At 45.2% G+C, this 21,210-nt stretch overlaps 1 protein-coding gene across 1 annotated transcript in view; it reads left to right on the plus strand.

Moving 5' to 3' along the window:
• The window catches only part of LOC147104596 (RING-type E3 ubiquitin-protein ligase PPIL2-like), a 193,272-nt gene that overhangs the window by 68,853 nt on the left and 103,209 nt on the right, over nucleotides 1-21,210 (plus strand). The window contains exon 3 of the mRNA XM_085961990.1: nucleotides 16,280-16,397. Coding sequence (XP_085818116.1) covers nucleotides 16,280-16,397 — 118 coding nt within the window. The remainder of the gene's footprint in view (nucleotides 1-16,279; nucleotides 16,398-21,210) is intronic.

Genomic DNA, 21,210 nt, shown 5'->3' on the forward strand with positions numbered 1-21,210 from the left:
GGTCATGGCCCTGTGGGTAGCGGAGCGGGCCCAGGGGCCGTGTAGCCTGATCCTGCTCCTATTTCGTGTGTCTAATTCTGTTAGATGCAGGAGATGGTTCTGTGATAGTGGATTGGCAGTTAGGATCAGATCAGCCATGATCTTATTGAATGGCGAAGCAGGCTCGAGGGGCCGAATGGCCTACTCCTGCTCCTATTTCTTATGTTCTTATGTTCTTATACATTACACAAAAGTTTGACTCTCGACTAGAATTTGCAAATTGGACTCCCGGGGCTGGATTTTGATTGAGGAGGCGAGTAGGAGGCGGGATTACAACTTTCGGGGTTGTAGTCCCGCCTCCATCGAGTTCTGGCCAACCCACGCGATTTTCACTTGATTGACCTTGTTGAGCCACCCAGCGGGCTCAGCAGGCCAATTAAGGGCCACCCGGCAACAGGTGACATCACAGATTGACATTTCATCTGTCAAAAGCTTTTGACAGATGAAATATCAGCGTTTGACAGCTGTTTGAAGCTGTCAAACACTGACAATCTGTACTCCAAGTTAATTCCTTCCTCTCAGGCTGATTTAGAGATCTCTCCAGATCAGAAAGCTGAATGCTGCAACTTTTGACAGCTCGCAGCCATTCTGCTTTCTGTGCCGGTGAGATGAGGGACTCCTGAGATCTGAAGGAAGGAAGGCTGTAAAGGTAAGTAAAACTTCTTTAAACACTTTATACACACACCAAACACACTTACCTCTGAACTCATGCACCCATCACTCACCTGAACACCGGACATCTCGAACCCTCCAAGCCCTTCAGCCCAACGGCCCGCCTCGCTAACTTGCCGTGGTTTGGAGCCACTGGGAATCCCACACTTCAGCAATAAAAATAGGGATTAGGCTAAAAACTGCCTGTTAACTGGCACTAATCCCCTTCCCGCCTCGGGGAGGCAGGTCCCAGCACAGGTCGGGTATCCGCCTCCTTTGAAACTGGCATGGAGGCGGGTTGGGGGCGGGATGGGTTCGTGCCCCCTCCCCCCCGATTTTGCGACGCCTCCAATCCCGCCTCCACGGCCCAATGAAAATCCTGCCCCCAGTCTCCATTGGCATTCAAACATTAATTTCCAGGAATGGTTTACTGGTCACAGGGAAGATGTGATGCTCCTAGACCAGATTAGTGCATCAGTTGAGAGTGATTTAGGAGCAGCATTGATGCGCTTTGTGAAGATTTTTGCTAACTTGACCATCGCATTCTCCCAAATGAAGATGCTTTGGTGGGAAGTAACTTGCTGCATACAAAGACAATTCAAACACAAATCATATAATAAAGTTGATCCTATTTTTTAAAGTAAGTTGGTGGGAAGGATTAAAATTTCTTGTAACCAATTTACATGATCTAGAATGGCTGCACAAGTACTAAGACGGGAACTAGTTGAGGCTTGATAAACGTTTGCTTACATTAGGCATGAGGTAATAACTGACCATTCAATGAGCTCTAGCTTCTGTACGACTCCTTACACGTGAAGTATCTTCCAGATAGTAGTTGGCATTCACTGCAGCCTGGTGGATTTCTTACCTGCCTCCTTACCAAATCCTAGGCTGTACAAATTACATAGAAATACATAGAAGTTAAAACATAGAAACAGGCTATTTGGGCCAACCAGGTGTCTCAGCGTTTACCCTTCACATGAACAAATCGCACCCATATCCCTTTTCCCTCATCCACCTATCCAATCTAATCTTGAATGTGGACATAGTTTCTGCCTTAACCACAAAGCCGAGTAAATTCCACAGCCTCACAACTCTGTGAAAAATCTCTCCTGCCCTCTGTTCTGAATCTCTCCTATTTAATCTTGTACCTATGGCACATTGTTCCAGATCCCTCAACCACAGGAAACACCCTATAATCTGTGTCGTTCTAATGAAGAAAGACCAAAGTTATCAAGTCTTTCATTGGATTTGTATTTTGTCATACCAGGCATCATTCTGGATCCACGTCAAGTTGTCCCAGTTTCTGACCATGGTTGTACAAAAGCGATCTTAAATTTATATCGCTGTTGCTTTCACTTGTCGCCTTTAAGCAGATCGATAATTCATAGCCACTATGCCGAGATTGGAGATCGATCACAGGTGGAATAACCTGTACAACTGCTCCAGTCACTTCCAGTTATGGCTCCAACTTCTCAACCACTTTGTCAATGTTTGCATTCTTTAGGTCATTACTGTTGGAACGAGTGTCTGAGTGATTTTTCTTTGTCATTGGCAGGAGGAGGGGGATTGGGGAATTTGACCTGGTGTCCATCATCTGGCTCCAGGCATGTTAACATTAAAGGAAGTCTCCAGGCTGCATTATCTTGCTGACCCAGTGTGAGGTTACCTGAAATTTGTGCGGTAAAAACTGGGAAGTATCTGAAAGACAAGTGGAACTAGATAACCACTGTACTTCCTGCTTTCATTGTTTTTATGCACCCCAGGTATTTAATTCACCCACTTCGTTTCATTGTTCCTGTCTTAACTAAGTATTTATCTTTCTGGACAAAGGCATTGATGCTATCCAGGTGCAGCTTTGTGTAACACAAATCCTGGGTCACCTTTGTTTTTCAAAAACATTTAAATTGGTTCAACTTTTCAAATTTTTGTGATGCTTTTTGCATTCCACCAACATTGCATTTATAGATCCTGTTCATGTTGGGGAATTCTATAGAAGAGCAGAACCGAGAGGGAATCAGTGAAACCAGAATAAAGTCAGAGCATTCAGGGTAGGGGCAAGATGAGGGAGAATGCTATAGGAAGAACATGGAATAATTATTGGCTGGTTTATAACGGGCGTGCACACTAGTGATGATACAGTAATTGCAGCAATGTTACCGAAGACACGCAGCACTGCTGGTTAATACAAGCTGAGTGGCCCGAAGCAGTGTTTCTGGCTTGATACCAAAGGTTAAATGTCACTGTGTAAGCCTTCAAGAATGCACTCCATTGGAGAACAATAGTTGTGGTTATTTTATGGCTGTGTGGCCTGCTGTCCTTTACCACAGCCCGAGCCATGTAATCCTTTAGTGAATATGCCCAGATTTTGAATACAAGCCAGGATTGTTTCCACCAGAACGTCACAGTCATCATCATTATTTACATATCTTGTTAAATTGGGAGTCATGCAGCCAGTGATGGTAACTGCAGTGTTTACAGAGCAAATGTGCAAAATGCACCTTTCTTACTGCATTTCCTTTCTAAGCAGATTGAGGGAAATGACACATTTGTTGAATGAGTTCACACCCCATGCAGTGCTTCACATTATCATAGCTGTAGACACAATCCCCGCAGAACATTTACTTTCTGTACAATAGCAAAATACTGTGGATGCTGGAAATCTGAAATAACAACAGAAAATGCTGGAAATACTCAGCAGGCCAGGCAGCATCCGTGGAGAGAGAAACAGAGTTAACGTTTCAGGTCTGGGACCCTTCATCAGAACTGGAAAAAGCTGGAGATGTAACAGATATTAAGCAGGTGCAGAGACGGGGGGAGGGGGGGGCGGAGGTTTGGAGGGGAGGAAGGAATTGAAAGAACATCCTGTACTTTTGTAAGAGGCAGGAAAGATAAAATGTTGCAAATGGGAGTGGCAAAAATCATACAGCATGAAAAATGGGGGCAGGGATTATTATCTGAAATTGTACTTTTACTTTCTGTATCTGTTCCCATAACAGCTTCTAATTCACAAGGAACAATACAGACTTATTGCTTGCACAATTTTTTGATTTGATTTATTTTACACTCTATTCCAATCAAGTTAGAGCCTAAGTCCCAGAAACATCTTGGCTCCTCTTGTTCACAATGAGTTGTGTCCTGATGAAGATAGAGTTCCAAAAATTGTGTGTGTATATTCTTGCTAATCAAATATGAAGTTGCAATCCTGTAACCAGTTTCAACTTGTAATGAAACATCATTTAGATGCAAAGCGATGGTTCATTAGATAACAGCTGGATCGTTTCAGTGAATAGTCACTAATCACACCTAAATCCTTTTCCACCTTTGCTGATGAAGAGGTAGTTCAGTCATTTGAGCACAGGATTCAAGGTCGTAAGGTCTTTGTTTCGATTCCCTATAGAGTCCATTCAACTTTTTGTCAATCTGAGGTGAACAATATAGAATTACATAGAATTTCCAGCACACGAAACAGGCCATTCGGCCCAACTGGACTATGCCAGTGTTTATGCTCCACACGTGCCTCCTCCCACCTCTCTTCATCTAACCCTATCTGCATATCCTTCTATTCCTATACATTTATGTAGATCACAAACAGCAAGGGACCCAGCACCGATCCCTGAGGTACCCCACTGGACACAGGCCTCCAGTCACAAAAGCAGCCTTCGACCATCACCCTCTGCCTCCTGCCACTCAGCCAGTTTAGGATCCAACGTGCCAAGGCACCCTGGATCCCATGGGCTCTTACCTTCTTGACCAGTCTCCTATGCGGGACTTTGTCAAAAGCCTTACTGAAGTCCATGTATACCACATCCACAGCATTTCCTTCATCCACACACCTAGTCACCCCCTCGAAAAATTCAATCAGATTGGTCAGACATGATTTACCTCTGACAAAGCCATGCTGACTATCCCCGATTAATCCTTGCCTCTCCAAGTGGAGACTAATTTTGTCCCTCAGAATCTTTTCCAATAATTTCCCTACCACAGATGTTAGGCTCACTGGCCTGTAATTTCCTGGTTTATCCCTGCTACCCTTCTTGAATAATGGTACTACGTTAGCTATTCTCCAGTCCTCTGGTACATCCCCTGTGGCCAGAGAGGTTCTGAAAATTTGTGTCAGAGCCCCTGCAATCTCCTCCTTTGCCTCACACAGTAGCCTGGGATACATCTCGTCCGGGCCTGGGGATTTATCCACTTTTTGGCCTGCTAAAACCTCTAGTACCTCTTCCCTCTCGATGCTAATATGTTCAAGTATATCACAGTCCCCTTGCCCGATTTCTATGTCTACATCGTCTTTCTCCATAGTGAACACAGATGCAAAAAATTCATTTAAAACCCCGCCTACATCATCTGGCTCTACACACAGATTGCCACTTTGGTCCCTAATGGGCCCTACCCTTTCCCTGGTTATCCTCTTGCCCTTAATATACTTATAAAACATCTTAGGATTTTCCTTTATTTTGCTCGCCAGTGTTATTTCATGGCCCCTCCTCGCTCTCCTAATTTCTTTTTTAAGTATGCCCCTGCACTTTTTATACTCCTCTAGGGCTTCCTCCGTCTTTTGTCTTTTGTAACTGCCAAAAGCCCCCCTTTTTTTCCTAATGCATTTTTGTATATCCCTTGTCATCCAAGGTTCCCTTTGCTTGTTGGTCCCACCCTTGACCTTTACAGGAACATGTTGGCGTTGTACTCTCTCTATTTCCCTTCTGAAAGTCTCCCACTGCTTTGATGTGGATTTTCCTATAAGTATCTGCTCCCAGTCCACTTTTGCCAGATCCTGCCTTATCATATTAAAATCGGCCTTCCCCCAATTTAGAACCCTTATTTCTGGGCCGTCTTTGTCTTTTTCCATGACCACCTTAAATCTCACCGAATTATGGTCACTGTCGCCAAAATGCTCTCCTACTGACACTTCCACCACTTGCCCGGCTACATTCCCTAGAATTAGGTCCAGTACCGCCCCCTCTCTTGTAGGACTTTCTACATGTTGGCTCAAAAAGCTCTCCTGGATGCACTTTAAGAATTTTGCACCCTCTAAGCCTTTCACACTCTGACTATCCCAATTAATATTGGGGAAGTTGAAATCCCCCACTATTATTACCCTATTATTTTCGCACTTCTCTGAGATTTGCCTACATATCTGTTCATACATCTGGCCACAGCTGGAGTAGTGTGTGCAGTTCTGGTCGCCTCACTATAGGAAGGATGTGATTGCATTGGAGAGGGTGCAGAGGAGATTTACCAGGATGTTACCTGGGCTGGAGCGCCTCAGCTATGAAGAAAGACTGAACAGGCTGGGGTTGTTTTCCTTGGAGCAAAGAAGGCTGAGGGGGGACCTGATTGAGGTGTACAAAATGATGAGGGGCATAGATAGGGTAGATAAAGAGGAACTTTTCCCCCTAGTAGGGGGGTCAATAACAAGGGGGCATAGATTCAAGGTAAGGGGCAGGAGGTTTAGAGGGGATTTGAGGAGGAACCTTTTCACCCAGAGGGTGGTTGGAGTCTGGAACTCACTGCCTGAAAGGGTGGTAGAGGCAGGAACCCTCACAACATTCAAGAAGCATTTGGATGAGCACTTGAAATGCCATTGCATACAAGGCTATGGACCAAATGCTGGAAAATGGGATTAGATTGGACCGGGCTTGATGGACGGCGCAGACGCGATGGGCCGAAGGGCCTCTTTCTGTGCTGTAAAATTCTATGACTTTATGGGCTAGAAATTCACTTTGGCCCCACCAGCTGGCTAGCGCCCAAAAGTTAGCGCTGCGCGCGGAGCCAGTTGCGCCCGTCAGAAATTCAGTTTTTGCGCCCCAAGTCGGAACCGGGCGCTATTCCAGGGTGTGCCCGCCCCCTGTTGGGGCGCTTAAACTGAATTTCAGCGCTGTAGGTGCCGCAGCGCCACCCGCTGCGGAGCGGCAGGCTGCGGTACTGCAGGCCTCCTCCTCTTAAGGGGGAGGTGCCTGCAACTCGGAGATCGCCACTCGCTAGTGCCGGCAAATGAGCCCGGCACCACGGAGAAGTGCCGGGCTCCCGGAAAGCAGCCGGCAATGCCGTGGGGGTGGGGGGGGGGGGGCGGTGGAGGAGGCCGGGGATGGAGGTGCGGGCAGGCGGCCGCCGAAAAAGCGGCCGGCCGCACCTCCGCCTTAACTAGCGCCACTAAGGCTGCAGCACGGCCCGGTCTTCACATCGTTGTTTGCGGCCGCTGCGGAAGAGGCGGCCGCAAATAAATATGGGGGTCGGGCCGGTAGCGGGGCACTGCGCACACCGATGACGTCATCGGTGCCGGCGCAGCGCTACCGGCTACCGCCGCCATTACCGCAGCGCTGAATATCAGCGCAAACTCCTCTACTGGCGCAGAAGCCCTCTTTGGGCGGTAACTGGGTGCAAAGCCCACTGAATTTCTGGCTCTATGACTCCTTTCTCCCTCATGTACTTGTCTAGCTTCCCCTTAAAGGCATGTATGCTATTTGCCTCAACTACTCCATGTGGTATCCTATCTTAGGATACGTGAGAACGCATGATGCTGTTCTGCAGCTTTCAGCATTCCTTTTCTTTTTTAAAAAAGGAACTGCATTTAACTTACTATCTGCAGCCTTGTAGAGTTATCAGGAGAGCTTTTTGCTTCTGTCGATGAAGATACCACACTGTCACTTATCTGTCCCTCGTGGCTAATCTGTATCGGTAGAGCCTGAGGCACTCACAGTTTAGCGAGTGCCAGTGAGCTCTGAAGAGCGCACAGTTACTGAGTGTTGGGGATCTGAGGAATGCACTGCAGGCGTCAGTAGGCATGAGTTGGGTGGGTCAGAGTCAGAATTGGTGAGTGAGCAGCAGGGAGGGTCGAGGGTGTGCACAGTCAGAAAGCATCAGAAGAGTCTGAGCCATGCACAGTCACTGAAGGTTGATGGGCCCGAGACCAAGAACCATCAGATTGACCTTTTGTATACCTTTTCTAATGCCCCTTTGTAGTTATAATAAAGCGGGTAACCTGGATTATCACTGCACTTTTCAAGTCTGCCGTAAGTATTGGTTCCAGTAGTGCTGGAAGTATTCTGAAAATCTTGCATTTAGGAGTGCGCCTGTACTGCTCAATATCTAGTTGTACAATTACGTAACCCAAGGTATAACAATAGGATCCCCTTTACTATCCAAAGTGGATACCGTGTCTTTCACACAAAGGAGGACTGAAACGCTTAGTGAGACATGGTTAAATACAAATCGTTCAGCTGCTTTCTTTTATAAATAGCGAGTAACAGATGTTATCAGATTTTAGCTTAATTCAACTAACTCTAGTACCCTTCTCAGGAACATGGAAAAATAATAAATATTCGCTTAAATTTTCTTGGTCAGCCTTCTGAATCTGAGTGGTTTGGGGCTTGAGATGAGCAAGTTTCCCCTCACTAGGCTTCCTAGCTAACTAACTAGCTCTCTGACTGCATGTCTTTGTCTTTTTCTCCTTCTGTTCCCAAGCAGTGGAACAGCTGCCTCTCTGACTTCTTCCCCATTCAGTGATCTGCCAGTATGTGTGTCAATACAACTGGCTATCTCACCTTCCCCTCTGTGTGGTGTAGGTTTAAGGAAAATATCACCTGCTATTCTCAATGAATAGAGACCTTTCTGGCATAATGAGTCTAGGATGAGTCAGTTGACTCCTATTGTCTCCTTTTGAAGGAGACGGTACGCCATGACATTCTACAAGCTGAATCATCTAGCTTTAATGCACATCTTCAATGCTTGGAACTTTTTTTAAACCTGTGCAAATTCACTGTATTAAAACACAACTTGAGTCATTCCCAAATCCTTTCCGTGAAGAAAAGAAATTATCAAAAAATCCTGAAATGTGAGTAATTCTTGGTAGAATTTGAAATTTTAAAAGATAACGCTATTTAATAATAACAGACATAAGCTTCATTGTATAGGGACCTGTGCAGCACCTTTAACAGGATTAGGTATTATGTTGTGTGTGGTTTTCAATACAGTCAAGTTCAGATGGATACAAATATGACCAAAATCTCCTCTTGTATGCTTCTTTATTCCTGACTTCAGTTACTATATTCAGCCCTGATTATACAAAGTAATAGGCAATTTGAGATTTGTGGGTCCTGACCCATTGTATGCAACAGTATTATCCCAATTTATGGATGTTTATCCTGATGTAATCAATATCAAATTAGGTGCCTTGGAGCAAAGCCAGGGCACTGTGAAAGTAATACTAGGATAATTCAAAATAGCACAACCATGACATTGATTAACAGATTGGCAGTCTCTAGACTTCCTTTTAGGAGTGTGACTGCAATTCATCACAATCTTTGAATAATTAGATCTGAAGTTCGAGCAAGGCGCTCCAGTTCTACAGTTACGTTAACTTCTCCCCATTTTAAAAGTTTGTTTCTCCTTGTCTTCAGGTCCCTTCCATGTTACCTACTGTCCCATGACTGTGTGAGATGTTCCCAGTCAAACTATCACTGCCACTTTTGAGCCAGCAGTTGTATGGGTTGACTTGCTCTCCATTTTAGTTATCCTTTCCTCCACTATTGAAATATTTTGCTTATCGCTCACATCAAAACAGCCTTTGCCCTTCATTTCAGTTTCCCAATTAAAACAAAGGCCCACAGTGGAGGGCAGCACCAAGGGTGAAAAAAAGAGAGATGAAGAATTAAGTTAGAACGTTGTGGTAAGGTGACCCCAAACTTGGGTTTGAAAAGTCTGAAGATTGTAGAAGGAATGAGGGTGTAAGTAGTTGCAAGATTTTTAGGTTTTGTTAAATATTGAGTCAGAGTAAGAGTTTTTGAGATGTGTCTTGATTTCAACACAGTGAGGATGTTGAGAGGAGGCAAAGCATGTTTGGTTGCTTGGCAGGAAGAGGAGGGGATAGCTCAGAGGAGCATTAGCCAAAATCGACAGGCAAGAAGGGTTCAAACAGATAGCAATTATCTTGCTGCAGTATGGAAGCACCTGTGTGGAAAATCACGGGCAAGTGTGTCCTGTGACGACGCCTGGAATGGCTCATTGATAAACCATGTCTGCTGCAGATGCTTTCTCAGGTTAAGTAGCATCAGTAACTCCTCATAGGTGATCCAAGCACCTTTTCTGGAAGTTGACTCACGCTGCCTTATATCTACTTATTATACGATAGCTGGACCCTGTGTAATAATGCAACCGCTGAACTGGATATCCGTGCCTTTTGCACTTGTCTTTTTTCAATCTGTCCAAAGACAGACCCAACTTCATATTGGATGAGGCATGACCTAGTTTGAATTATTAAGCTGTGTTGCTCCACAGTAAAGCAGATGTACAGAGCAATAGGTATGATCAGATTTGCTAAGTTCAATCGATACAGGCCATCGTTGCATGATCACATAAAAATAAAGAACATGCTATGCTACCCCCACTTCTGTAGGTCATCTTTCTTAACTTAAACAAAATAAAACTTCTGCATTCTATCTAACATTCCAAGATTGAGCCTCCTCCTCCTGCAGTCTCCTGTCTTTTGCAGCCTGACTGCCTGTGCAGTGTCCTTTTCCCCAAAATAATAGACTGGCTTTTGACTACTGTCTCTCTCTTCTTAAGCTACCCTTCATAGATGGACTGATTTCAAAGCATTATCTAGCACAATGAGTGAGGGGTGTTGCTCCAGTTATCCAGTCAAACTAACATATAGTTCATTGTTTAGTCACTGGGAAAACAACTTCCATTTAGCATATTAACTGTCCTTCCTCTGGGTGCCTTTTTAAAAAAAAAAGAACTAATGAGAATGCGCATTGCTTTAAAAACCCAGCACTACTCCACATCCCAAATCTTTTCCATTGAAAGATGATCAAAAATGCTGAAACATAATGGCCTAGAATTTGTGGTCCGGATAAGAACATAACATAAGAACATAAGAAATAGGAGCAGGAGTCGGCCATTTGGCCCTTCGAGCCTGCTCCGCCATTCAATAAGATCATGGCTGATCTTTTACCTCATCTCCACTTTCCTGCACTATCCCCATATCCCTTGATTCCTATAATATCCAAAAATCTATCGATCTCTGTCTTGAATATACTCAATGACTGAGCCTCCACAGCCCTCTGTGGTAGAGAATTCCAAAGATTCATCACCCTCTTGAGTGAAAGAATTTCTCCTCATCTCAGTCCTAAATGGCCGACCCCTTATTCGGAGACTGTGACCCCTGGTTCTAGACGCCCCAGCAAGGGGAAACATCCTCCATGCATCTACCCTGTCAAGCCCTGTAAGAATTTTGTATGTTTCAATGAGATCACCTCTCATTCTTCGAAACTCTAGAGAATATAGGCCTAATCTACTCAATCTCTCCTCATAGGACAATGCCCACATCACAGGAATCATCTGGTAAACCTTTGTTGCACTCCCTCTATGGCAAGTATATCCTTCCTTAGGTAAGGAGACCAAAACTGTACACAATACTCCAGGAGTGGTCTCACCAGGGCCCTATATAATTGCCTTGCGCTTATTATCAAATAAGCCCCCGATTATCAAAATCCACGACAAGGCCTTGGACAACGTGGACCACTTTCCATACCTCGGGAGCCTACTGTCAACAAGGGCAGATGTCGACGACGAAGTCCAACACCGCCTTCAGTGTGCCAGTGCAGCCTTCGGTCGCCCGAGGAAGAGAGTGTTTGAAGACCAGGACCTCAAACCCAGCACTAAGCTCATGGTCTACAGAGTAGCAGTGATGCCCGCCCTGCTGTATGCCTCAGAGACATGAACCATGTACAGTAGGCACCTCAAAGCACTGGAGAGGTACCACCAACGCTGCCTCCGCAAGTTCCTGCAAATCCATTAGCAGGATAGGCGCACCAACGTCAGTGTTCTTGCTCAGGCCAACATCCCCAGCATCAAAGCTTTGACCACGCTCAATCTGCTCCGAAGGACGGGTCACATTGTCCACATGCCCGATACAAGACTCCCAAAACAAGCGCTCTACTCGGAGCTCCGGCACGGCAAGAGAGACCCAGGTGGGCAGAGGAAACGCTTCTAGGACACCCTCAAATCCTCCTTGAAAAAGTGTAACATCCCCACCGACACCTGGGAATCCCTGGCCCAAGACCGCACAAAATGGAGGAGAAGCATCCGGGAAGGCGCCAAACACCTCGAGTCTCTTCGCCGGGAGCAATCGGAAGCCAAGCGCAGGCAGCGCCAGGAGCACACGTCAACCCAAGCACCCCACCCACCCGCCCCTTCAACCACCGTCTGCCCCACCTGTGACAGAGACTGTAGGTCCCGCATTGGACTAATCAGTCACCTGCGAACTCATTTTTAATGTGGAAGCAAGTCATCCTCGGTTCCGAGGGGCTGCCTAAGAAGAAGAAGATGACTATAATTGCAGTAAGACGTCTTTACTCTTATACTCAAATCCACTTGTAATAAAGGCCAACATACCATTTGCTTTCCTAATTGCTTGCTGTACCAGCATGTTAACTTTCAGTGATTCGTGTACAAGGACACCCAGGTCCCTCTGAACATCAACATTTCCCAATCTCTCTCCATTTAAAAAATACTATGCTTTTCTATTTTTCCTACCAAAGTGGATGACTTCACATTTCTCTACATTATATTCCATTTGCCATGTCCTTGTCCAGTCACATAGTTTGTCTATATCCTCTTGAAGCCTCCTTGCATCCTCCTCACAACTTACATTCCCACCCAGGCTTGTATCATTAGAAAACTTGGATATATTACATTTGGTCCCCTCAACCAAATCATTGATGTAGATTGTGAAAAGCTGAGGCCCAAGCACTGATCCTTGTGGTACCCCACTAGTTACAGCCTGCCAACCTGTAAATGACCCGTTTATTCCTATTCTCTGTTTTATGTCCATTAACCAATCCTCAATCCATGCTAGTATATTACTCCCAATCGCATGAGCCCTAATTTTGCTTAATAACCTCTTGTGTGGCACCTTATCGAAGGCCTTCTGAAAATCCAAATACACCGCATCCACTGGTTCCCCTTAATAATTCTGCTAGTTACAACCTCAAAAAACTCTAACAGATTTGTCAAACACGATTTACCTTTCATAAATCCGTGTTGACTCTGCCCAATCCTATCATTTTCTAAATGCAATGTTACCATGTCCTTAATAATAGATTCTAGCATTTTCCCTACTACTGATGTCAGGTTAACTGGTCTGTAGTTCCCCATTATCTCTCTCCCTCCTTTCTTAAATAGTGGGGTTACATTTGCTACCTTCCAATCCACGGGAACCATTCCAGTACCAATGCCATTCCACCTTTGAAGCTGATCACAACATTGGGATTTGGGGCAGGCGCATGCGGAAATCCTGAAGTTGCGGTCTGTCATTCACAGCTCCGACACAGGCTGCGCTGTGCACTGCACCAGCCCCCCCCCCCCCCCCCAACAGAGCCATCAATCAGTGTAATCACTCAAATCAGAGAAACTGACGGAATCTTCAGCTCTTCCGCAGTAATTACGCTGTTAAATTCTCTACTAAAAGTTAGACCCAAAGGGATTAGGTGTAACTGTGGCTTTAATAGCGCATTGACTGCTAAACAAAGGTTATGGCCCTGAAAAACTGATTTTAATTTTGTGCAGCGTGAAATTTACCCACTTTCATAAAAATTTAAATTTTTAATAAATTTTATTAAACATTTTTTTTTAAGTTTGTTGATCTTTATTTCAGGTTTTCCTTTTCCCCATGTGAGAGTCCCAATCTTTGTTTTTCTCTCTCTAACATTTTTTAAATGTTTGCATTTTAAGAGCTTACTCACTTCCTTCTTCGCTATTTGTAAGAATTCTGCATTCTGATTGGCTGCTTAGACAGCTCGTTGTCATCACAGCAGCTCACACAAGGGAATCCCCACTAACCTCCGCTGATTTAAATTGAAGAGTGGAAATCACGCAGTTCTCGACACAGAGATTGCGAGATCTTTGTGCGAAGCATACTTCGGGGCCAGCAGTGAATGGATTCCCTTCGCCGCTGACTGCAAATTCCGGGCCGACGAGTTCAAAAAAAAGTCATGCTTTTCCAGTGGGCTCATATTGCCTCGGAACCAACCCAAGAATGCTCCTGTTTCATATCTGGAAATGTTTGCCTGCGCCAAGCCCTCCTCCAATAAAGGTTACACCCTAGGAGTTTTCATATCCTTTGATTCACCACAAGCAACCCTTTGGGAGATTTATCAGTATTATAGAATAAAACATTGTTCATTACATGGCATAAAAGTCCTATTGTTATAAACCAAGTATCCTCCAATTTATTATCAGCAAAGCCAATGCAGAGTAGCTATTAATAAACATAAGTATAAATGCACGCCTTTAAAAGTAATAATGAGCAGTTGCAAACAATCAGGACACCAACGGTTACTTTTGAACCTCAACCAGAATGACAGTCTAGAAGAGGCTGGTGCTGGGCACATTGCTGTTAATCTGTTCACTATTCACTGATGGGATTAAAGCATATAGCTGTTTTTCGTAATCAACTGCATTTATTATTGCTACAAACTTGCAAGCTTTTAATCTGAACTCATTTTTTGGGCAAATTTCTGGGTAATTGCTTCATTATAATGATGCATTAACGACACTCGTCATTATTAATTATTAAAAATCCATGAATTTGCAGAGTAAATTGCTTGACAGTTTGTGCCAATCCGCTGTTAGCCTCGCCAAAGTTGATAAAAGTCCCTTCTCGCTGTAAGACTCCCCATTGAACTTGATGATGATTGTGAAATTGCTGGATTTACGACGTTATTGTGAATGATTCCTGCCGCAGCCATTTAGGGCTGATAATTAATATCATAGAGGACCCTGGTAATGGCGTGATTTATCGACCTGACTTGGCACTCGGCCTTGGAGGCCCAGAAAGGGACCAATGAAACTGTGGAATCTCACTCCAGAATTGTTCTGAGTTCTTTTAATCATTTTTATCTGTCTTGATATTTTTGTGCCAGTCTTGCTATCCATGCTCTTGTTAATTTTGGAAGGCAATAATTTTCAGGGCTCAAAACTGTTTAGACACTCAGAAGAAGATCACTCAATCAAATGCAAATTAGCTAAATTTCTTTCAGAAAATAACATTTTGGGATACAATATATGAGTCATTTGAGATATGACATGAGGTAAGTGTAGCAGGCTTGAGAGGAAAAAAAGGTGCTTTTGGACCTATGGTTCCCAAAGTTCCCCACCACTGGGATTTTTCTTGTCTGGGTTTGTTGTAGATTAATTGATAAAGATTGATTGCCATGATTAGTCAACAATGCCATTATCATTGTATCATGTGACTACCAGGATGGTAGAAGGCGAACGAGATGGACCCTGTTCTTATTTTTGTCTAACAATTCCTATGTTCCTATTAAAGCAGTGCAATAGTGTACCCACTAAGTGTTCCACAGTTCCTGATCTTGATGGATGGGACCGCATGGTTCTATACTTCATCGTTCAAGAGTGTTAGTACATTTTGCACACCTACCCTGCCATTCATTCATTAATTTCTCAGCGACCAATACAGCAGTTCTCAAACACAACTGGGTTACAATGTCCTCTTCTGCTTGGCTTAAAAAAAAATTTCTTCCTCTTTTTTTCTCTTTCTCACTTAATCCACTCTTTCTTTCCATCTCTTTATTCCTCTTTCTATCTCTACATTTTGTTTGACTCTAATTCATCCTATTTTCTTCTCTGTCTTTCACTCTGTTTCTTTCTCTATTCTTTTCTTTCATTGGTTAAGGAGATAAGCCATTGGGCATGGCTTTCACGAGGTCCCAGATGTGACATTGACATCGCTGCTCCGTTATCGGATCGACGTGCCGGCAATTAGCGGCGCAAATATAATGGTGAGCATAAAAGTCCAATCAACATCATTCACAAGCAAAACTCTCCATTACAGCAACTTGTGTCCCATTATAGCCTCACTGAGCAGTGAAATGCAACTACAGATTATAGAATCTTGCACTCCTAACTGCTGATTGCCATAATTTTAGTTTTGGTGAATTGACGCCCATAATTTATGAGGAGCAAATGAATTATCAGAATCATTCTCGTGAATGAAAAAAGATCAAGAATGCAGTCTCCAGGTGCTGCATTTGAGCACTGCAGCAGCCAATGTGATGCTGAAAGGGGAAGGTTTTGCAAGACTGCTTGTGTTTGGCATTGTTGGATAACATTGGCGTGTGATATTGATGATCTGCCTACAGTGCCACTGAATTGCAGTATTTTTCAATGACGCATTCTAAAATAAAGCACTACATTTAAAAGAGTAAAAACTCATTAATCATGGGGTTAGTGGTTACTCTCATGCTCTGGCACACCATATCAATCGTAATCGTTGGTGAGCAGAAATAAGGATATATGTTGCTTCAAAATGATTCTTTGCTCCGGAAGTGGTGATGGTCCACATCCACTTGCTACCAGTTGCATGTTCTGGGGAGCAGCAGTACAGAATTGTGGGAGTGAAGCACTCCGCTTCCCTTTACGATCATTTCCCTTCTATGCAAATGCCCGGTAATGACCCTTTTATGGTTATTGTGTACGACATGAACCGCTTGTGATTGAAAGCCTAGATGGTAAACATGGAGATGTGCTTTATATCAAATGTTTCTCCCTCGTATGCTTTCAGGTGGAGAGTCGTACTGGGGGAAACCTTTCAAGGATGAGTTCAAGCCCAATCTCTCTCATGCAGGTCGAGGCATCCTCAGCATGGCCAACTCGGGACCCAACACCAATAAGTCGCAATTGTAAGTGACTGTCCAATGGCCTCCGTTTGTTCTCTCCAATCCTTCAAGAGAGCAAGATAGTTTTCTGAAAGTAACATGTTCATAAAATTCTCCTTCTGAAAGTCTTTGGCCTAGAAATTGAGTTTGCGCTGCGCCGGGGCTTAACGCTGGAAATTTAGCGCCGGTGCTAAGTCGCGCTGTGCGCGCCAAAAATTCAGTAGCGCCGCGCCCAAACGGCTGCCGGCGCTACTGAAGGCTGTTTGCGCCTGAAAACTGGCGCTACGCGCCGCATTGCGGCGCTATTCCGGCGCTGCGGCGCCCGATGCGGTGCGGCAGGCTCGGGAAGTGCAGGCCTCCTCCTTCAGTTAAGGAGGAGCTGCCTGCACCCGCCCGCTGGCCGGTTAAATCGCCACAAAAATGAGCCCGGCACCTCGGGGAAGTGCCGGGCTCGCAGCCGAGAAGCATCTGTTCCGCGCGGGGGGGGGGTGGGGGAGCCCGGGGAGGGAGGTGCGGGCAGGCGGCCGGCGGGAAAGCGGCCGGCCGCCGCTCCACCTTTATGCGCCGGCGCAAAGTCGTGTAAGACTCTGTTGCCAGAGTCTTAGTTGCGGCTGCCACGGGCGAGGCGGCTGCAACTGAATTTCGGCGCTGGGGCCCGTCACCACGGCAACCGGGACGCTGCGCACACCGATGACGTCATCGGTGCCGGCGCAGCGCTACCGGTGTAACGCCGATGTTGGGCCCTAGTCAATTTCAAAACCGGCTGTAAGTCCAGCGCAATGCCCTCTAGCACCGCAAAATGGGCGCTAAGCCCACTCAATTTCTAGGCCTTTATTTCAAACATTTTGAATATTTCACACCAAAGGGAAAAAGTGCATAAATCTGTTTAAATTCTGGTTCATCATTAAAACTGAACCATTAAGAGTGCCTGTGGATGAAACCACTCCCCCTTCATTTCCATCATGTAGAATTCTCATTCACTGCCACAAGTCCTGGTTTCAGGCATGAAAAATATACCAGTTACCTTGATTTCTGTTGATTGGTGCACTGAATACTGTTCGTCCCTCAGGTTTTCTTAACATGGTGAGTTCTTCAATTCAGGCATGTGGGGTAAGGTAAAAAGAGTGAAGGTATTACTTTCCGAGAGGGCAAGTTACCTAAGCCAGTTTTGATCACCATCTAGTGGGCAATTCCAGGCATCTTTGGCAGAGGCTTTGGAGTAGATCAGTGCCTGTCCTCTGAGCAAAGAAACGATGAGAGACAAAAACAAAAAATTCACAAGACGGATAATTATTTCTTGGTAGATGAGATGTGTATTGTTCATGGCTGGGATGCAGTTATACTGTAGTGTTTAAATAGAACTTTCTTCTACCTTTTATGGTTACTGGGGTAAGTAGGGGACTATGTTGTAGGACAGTTGGGAATCTGAATCTAGTTTGTCATGTGGTTACATCCTTTACCCACAATGCTTAGTAAAAAAAAATTATCATGACCTTGATAGGTGACCACAGAATACTCTGAGCAGAGTAATCAGAAATAGCATTAAATGGATGGAATAACGGGAAATGTAATGAAAGGAATGAGTTCACTGCTGGGCGCCAGATATCCCTTAAAACCGCCAAATTGGAAGTCATTATAAGAACATAAGAAATAGGAGCAGGAGTCGGTCATACGGCCCCTTGAGCCTGCTCCGCCATTCAATAAGATCATGGCTGATCATCCACCTCAGTTCCACTTTCCCACCCGATCTCCATATCCCTTGATTCCCCTAGAGTCCAAAAATCTATTTATCTCAGCCTTGAATATACTCAAAGACTCAGCATCCACAGCCCTCTGGGGCAGAGAATTCCAAAGATTCACAACCCTCTGAGTGAAGAAATTCCTCCTCATCTCAGTCTTAAATGGCCTACCCCTTATCCTGATTCTATGCCCCCTAGTTCTAGACACTCCAGCCAGGGGAAACAACCTCTCAGCATCTACCCTGTCAATCCCCTTCAGAATCTTATATGTTTCAATGAGATCACCTCTCATTCTTCTAAACTCCAGAGAGTATAGGCCCATTCTACACAATCTCTCATCACAGGACAGCCCTCTCACCCCAGGAATCAATCTAGTGAACCTTCGTTGCACCTCCTCCAAGACAAGTATATCCTTCCTTACAAACATAGAAGATAGGAGTAGGCCATTCGGCCCCTCGAGCCTGCTCCGCCATTCAATGAGATCATGGCTGTTAGATCCGTGATTCTTTAAATAGGATGTTTCCCCAAGAACTACACGGATGCTGTAACTTAACAATCAACAGGTATTTACTGGAGTAGAGTAGTCTCAAGACTGAAGTACAGAAGCCTGCTCCGGCTTTATATACAAGTGTGGTCACTGCCGGTACTACAGTTCTCTCTTAAAGGTACATACACAACAATTCCTCCCCTTTTAGATTAACAGTACCATAACATTTAACAATTAACATTTTTAACATGCAACATTAACTGAAAATAGTCCATTTATAGATTCAGTCTTTGGGGCGGCTTCCTGATCCTTTTGGGATAGCGCCTTTCCTGAGGTTCTTGTTCTTGGTGCGGAGGCAATTCTGGCCCCTTTTCGTTGGCTAGTTCATCGGTTTCCACTGCTACTGGTTCGGAGGTAGATGCTACCGGTATGTCGGGTTCACCCCCAGGTACTCGAGACATGGGGTTGACTCGTTCCTGTGATGCTAAGATCTGATCGACGTGGCATCTCACAATGTTCTCCCCGACAACCGCTGTGTACATTAATGGCCCCTGCCTTGTGCATATCGTTCCGGGTTGCCATTTCTCTGTTCGGTAGTCACGGGCCAAGACTGGTTGTCCTACATTGAAGCTCCTTGTCGGCTTCTCATTGATGTGCTGGAATTGTTTATCCTCAACATTTCTTCGCACATTGGGTCTGAGCAAGTCCAGACGAGATCTCAACCTTCGGTTAAAGAACATCATGGCCGGGGTCTGGTTGGTAACTGCATGTGTCGCATTTCTGTAGGCTAATAAGAAATTGTCCACCTTATGCTGTAGTGGAATTTCATCGTCGCACATGGCCTTTATCGCCTTTTTAAAGGTTTGCACGAACCTTTCAGCCAATCCATTTGTGGCTGGATGATACGGGGCGGATGTGTAATGCCTTACCCCATTCCTTCTCATAAATTTTCGAAACTCTTCGGACACAAACTGTGGTCCATTATCAGAGCAAATCTGCTCTGGCAAGCCGTTCCTGGCAAATATGGTCCGTAGGACTGCAATCATTTTCTCTGTAGTGGTTGAGGACATTTTTATCACCTCGGGCCATTTCGAGTGAGCATCCACTGCTATTAAGAACATTGAGTCCATGAATGGACCAGCAAAATCAATATGCACCCGTTGCCATGGAGAGGAGGGCCACTCCCATGGGTGTAGAGGGGCATGTGGTGGTGCATTTTGGACCTTCTGGCATCCTGAGCAGCTCTTGGTTAGGTCCTCGATTTGTTGATCGATCCCCGGCCACCACACATAAGCAAGGCTTTTCATTTTCACCCCTCCCAGATGACCGTCATGAAGCTCATTTAGCACTCTCTCCCTTAACTTGGGTGGAATCACCACTCGGGATCCACACATCACTGTCCCCTGGCATACTGACAGCTGTTCTCTTCTGGATGAGAATGCTGCAACAGTGAGTCGCCATGTGTTGGCCATCCCCTCACCGTCAAATCATATACCCGAGACAGTGTCGGATCATTGCGGGTCTCCTTCTCTATATCCGCGTTCGTTACTGGCAATCGTTCAATTATTGACGAATAAAATATCTCGATAGGGTCCACTGCTGGTGCTTCCTCCACAGTAGGCATTGGCAGGCGTGATAGCCCATCAGCGTTTCCATGCTGTTTCGTGCCTTTATATTCTATTTCATATTGATTCACCCCTAGAAACAGGGACCATCTTTGTAACCGTTGTGCAGTCATCACTGGAACGCCCTTCTTAGGATTAAAGATGGAGACAAGTGGTTGGTGGTCAGTCAGCAAGGTGAACTTCTGCCCATGCAGATAGTAGTTGAATTTTTTTACTCCCCATACTAGGCTGAGGGCCTCCCTGTCAATCTGGGCGTAGTTGCGCTCAGCTGAGGTTAGTGACCGAGACGCAAAGGCTACTGGCCTCTCCAACCCGTCTGGGAATTTGTGCGACAGCACTGCTCCAATACCATAGGGTGATGCATCACATGCCAAACGAATTGGTAGTGCTGGGTTGAACTGGGCCAACACCTCTTTTGATGTGATCAATTCTTTACACTTCTGGAAAGCTCGTCTACGTTTGTCATTCCACTTCCATGGCACCCCTGTTTGCAGTAGGGTGTTCAGTGGGTGTAATACCGTGGACAAATTTGGTAAGAACTTATGGTAGTAGTTTACCAGCCCGAGGAACGACCTCAGTTGTGACACATTTTCCGGTGCTGGAGCCTTGACTACTGCCTCAATCTTTTCAGGGGACTTATGTAACGTGGCCACAATACGAGATCTGCTTCTGGAAAAACTCGCACTTGTGGCGATTAGCTCGTAGCCCATATTCCTTTAATCTGGTGAGCACCTTCTCCAAGTTGGCGAGGTGATCACTGTCATTTTCGCCCGTGACCAGGATGTCATCCAAATAACACTGGGTCCCTGGAATCCCTTGCAGGACTTGATCCATCGCCCTTTGCCAAATAGCCGGAGCCGATGCTACCCCGAACACCAGGCGGTTGTATTGATAGAGACCTTTAAGAGTGTTGATCGTGAACTATTGTTTCGAGGCTTCTTCTACCTCCATTTGCAAGTACGCCTGGGCTAGATCAATTTTGGTGA

This window comes from Somniosus microcephalus, chromosome 19 (assembly GCF_052327205.1).
Source record: "Somniosus microcephalus isolate GS21.2 chromosome 19, FLI_Smic_1.0, whole genome shotgun sequence".
Lineage (NCBI taxonomy): Eukaryota > Metazoa > Chordata > Chondrichthyes > Squaliformes > Somniosidae > Somniosus > Somniosus microcephalus.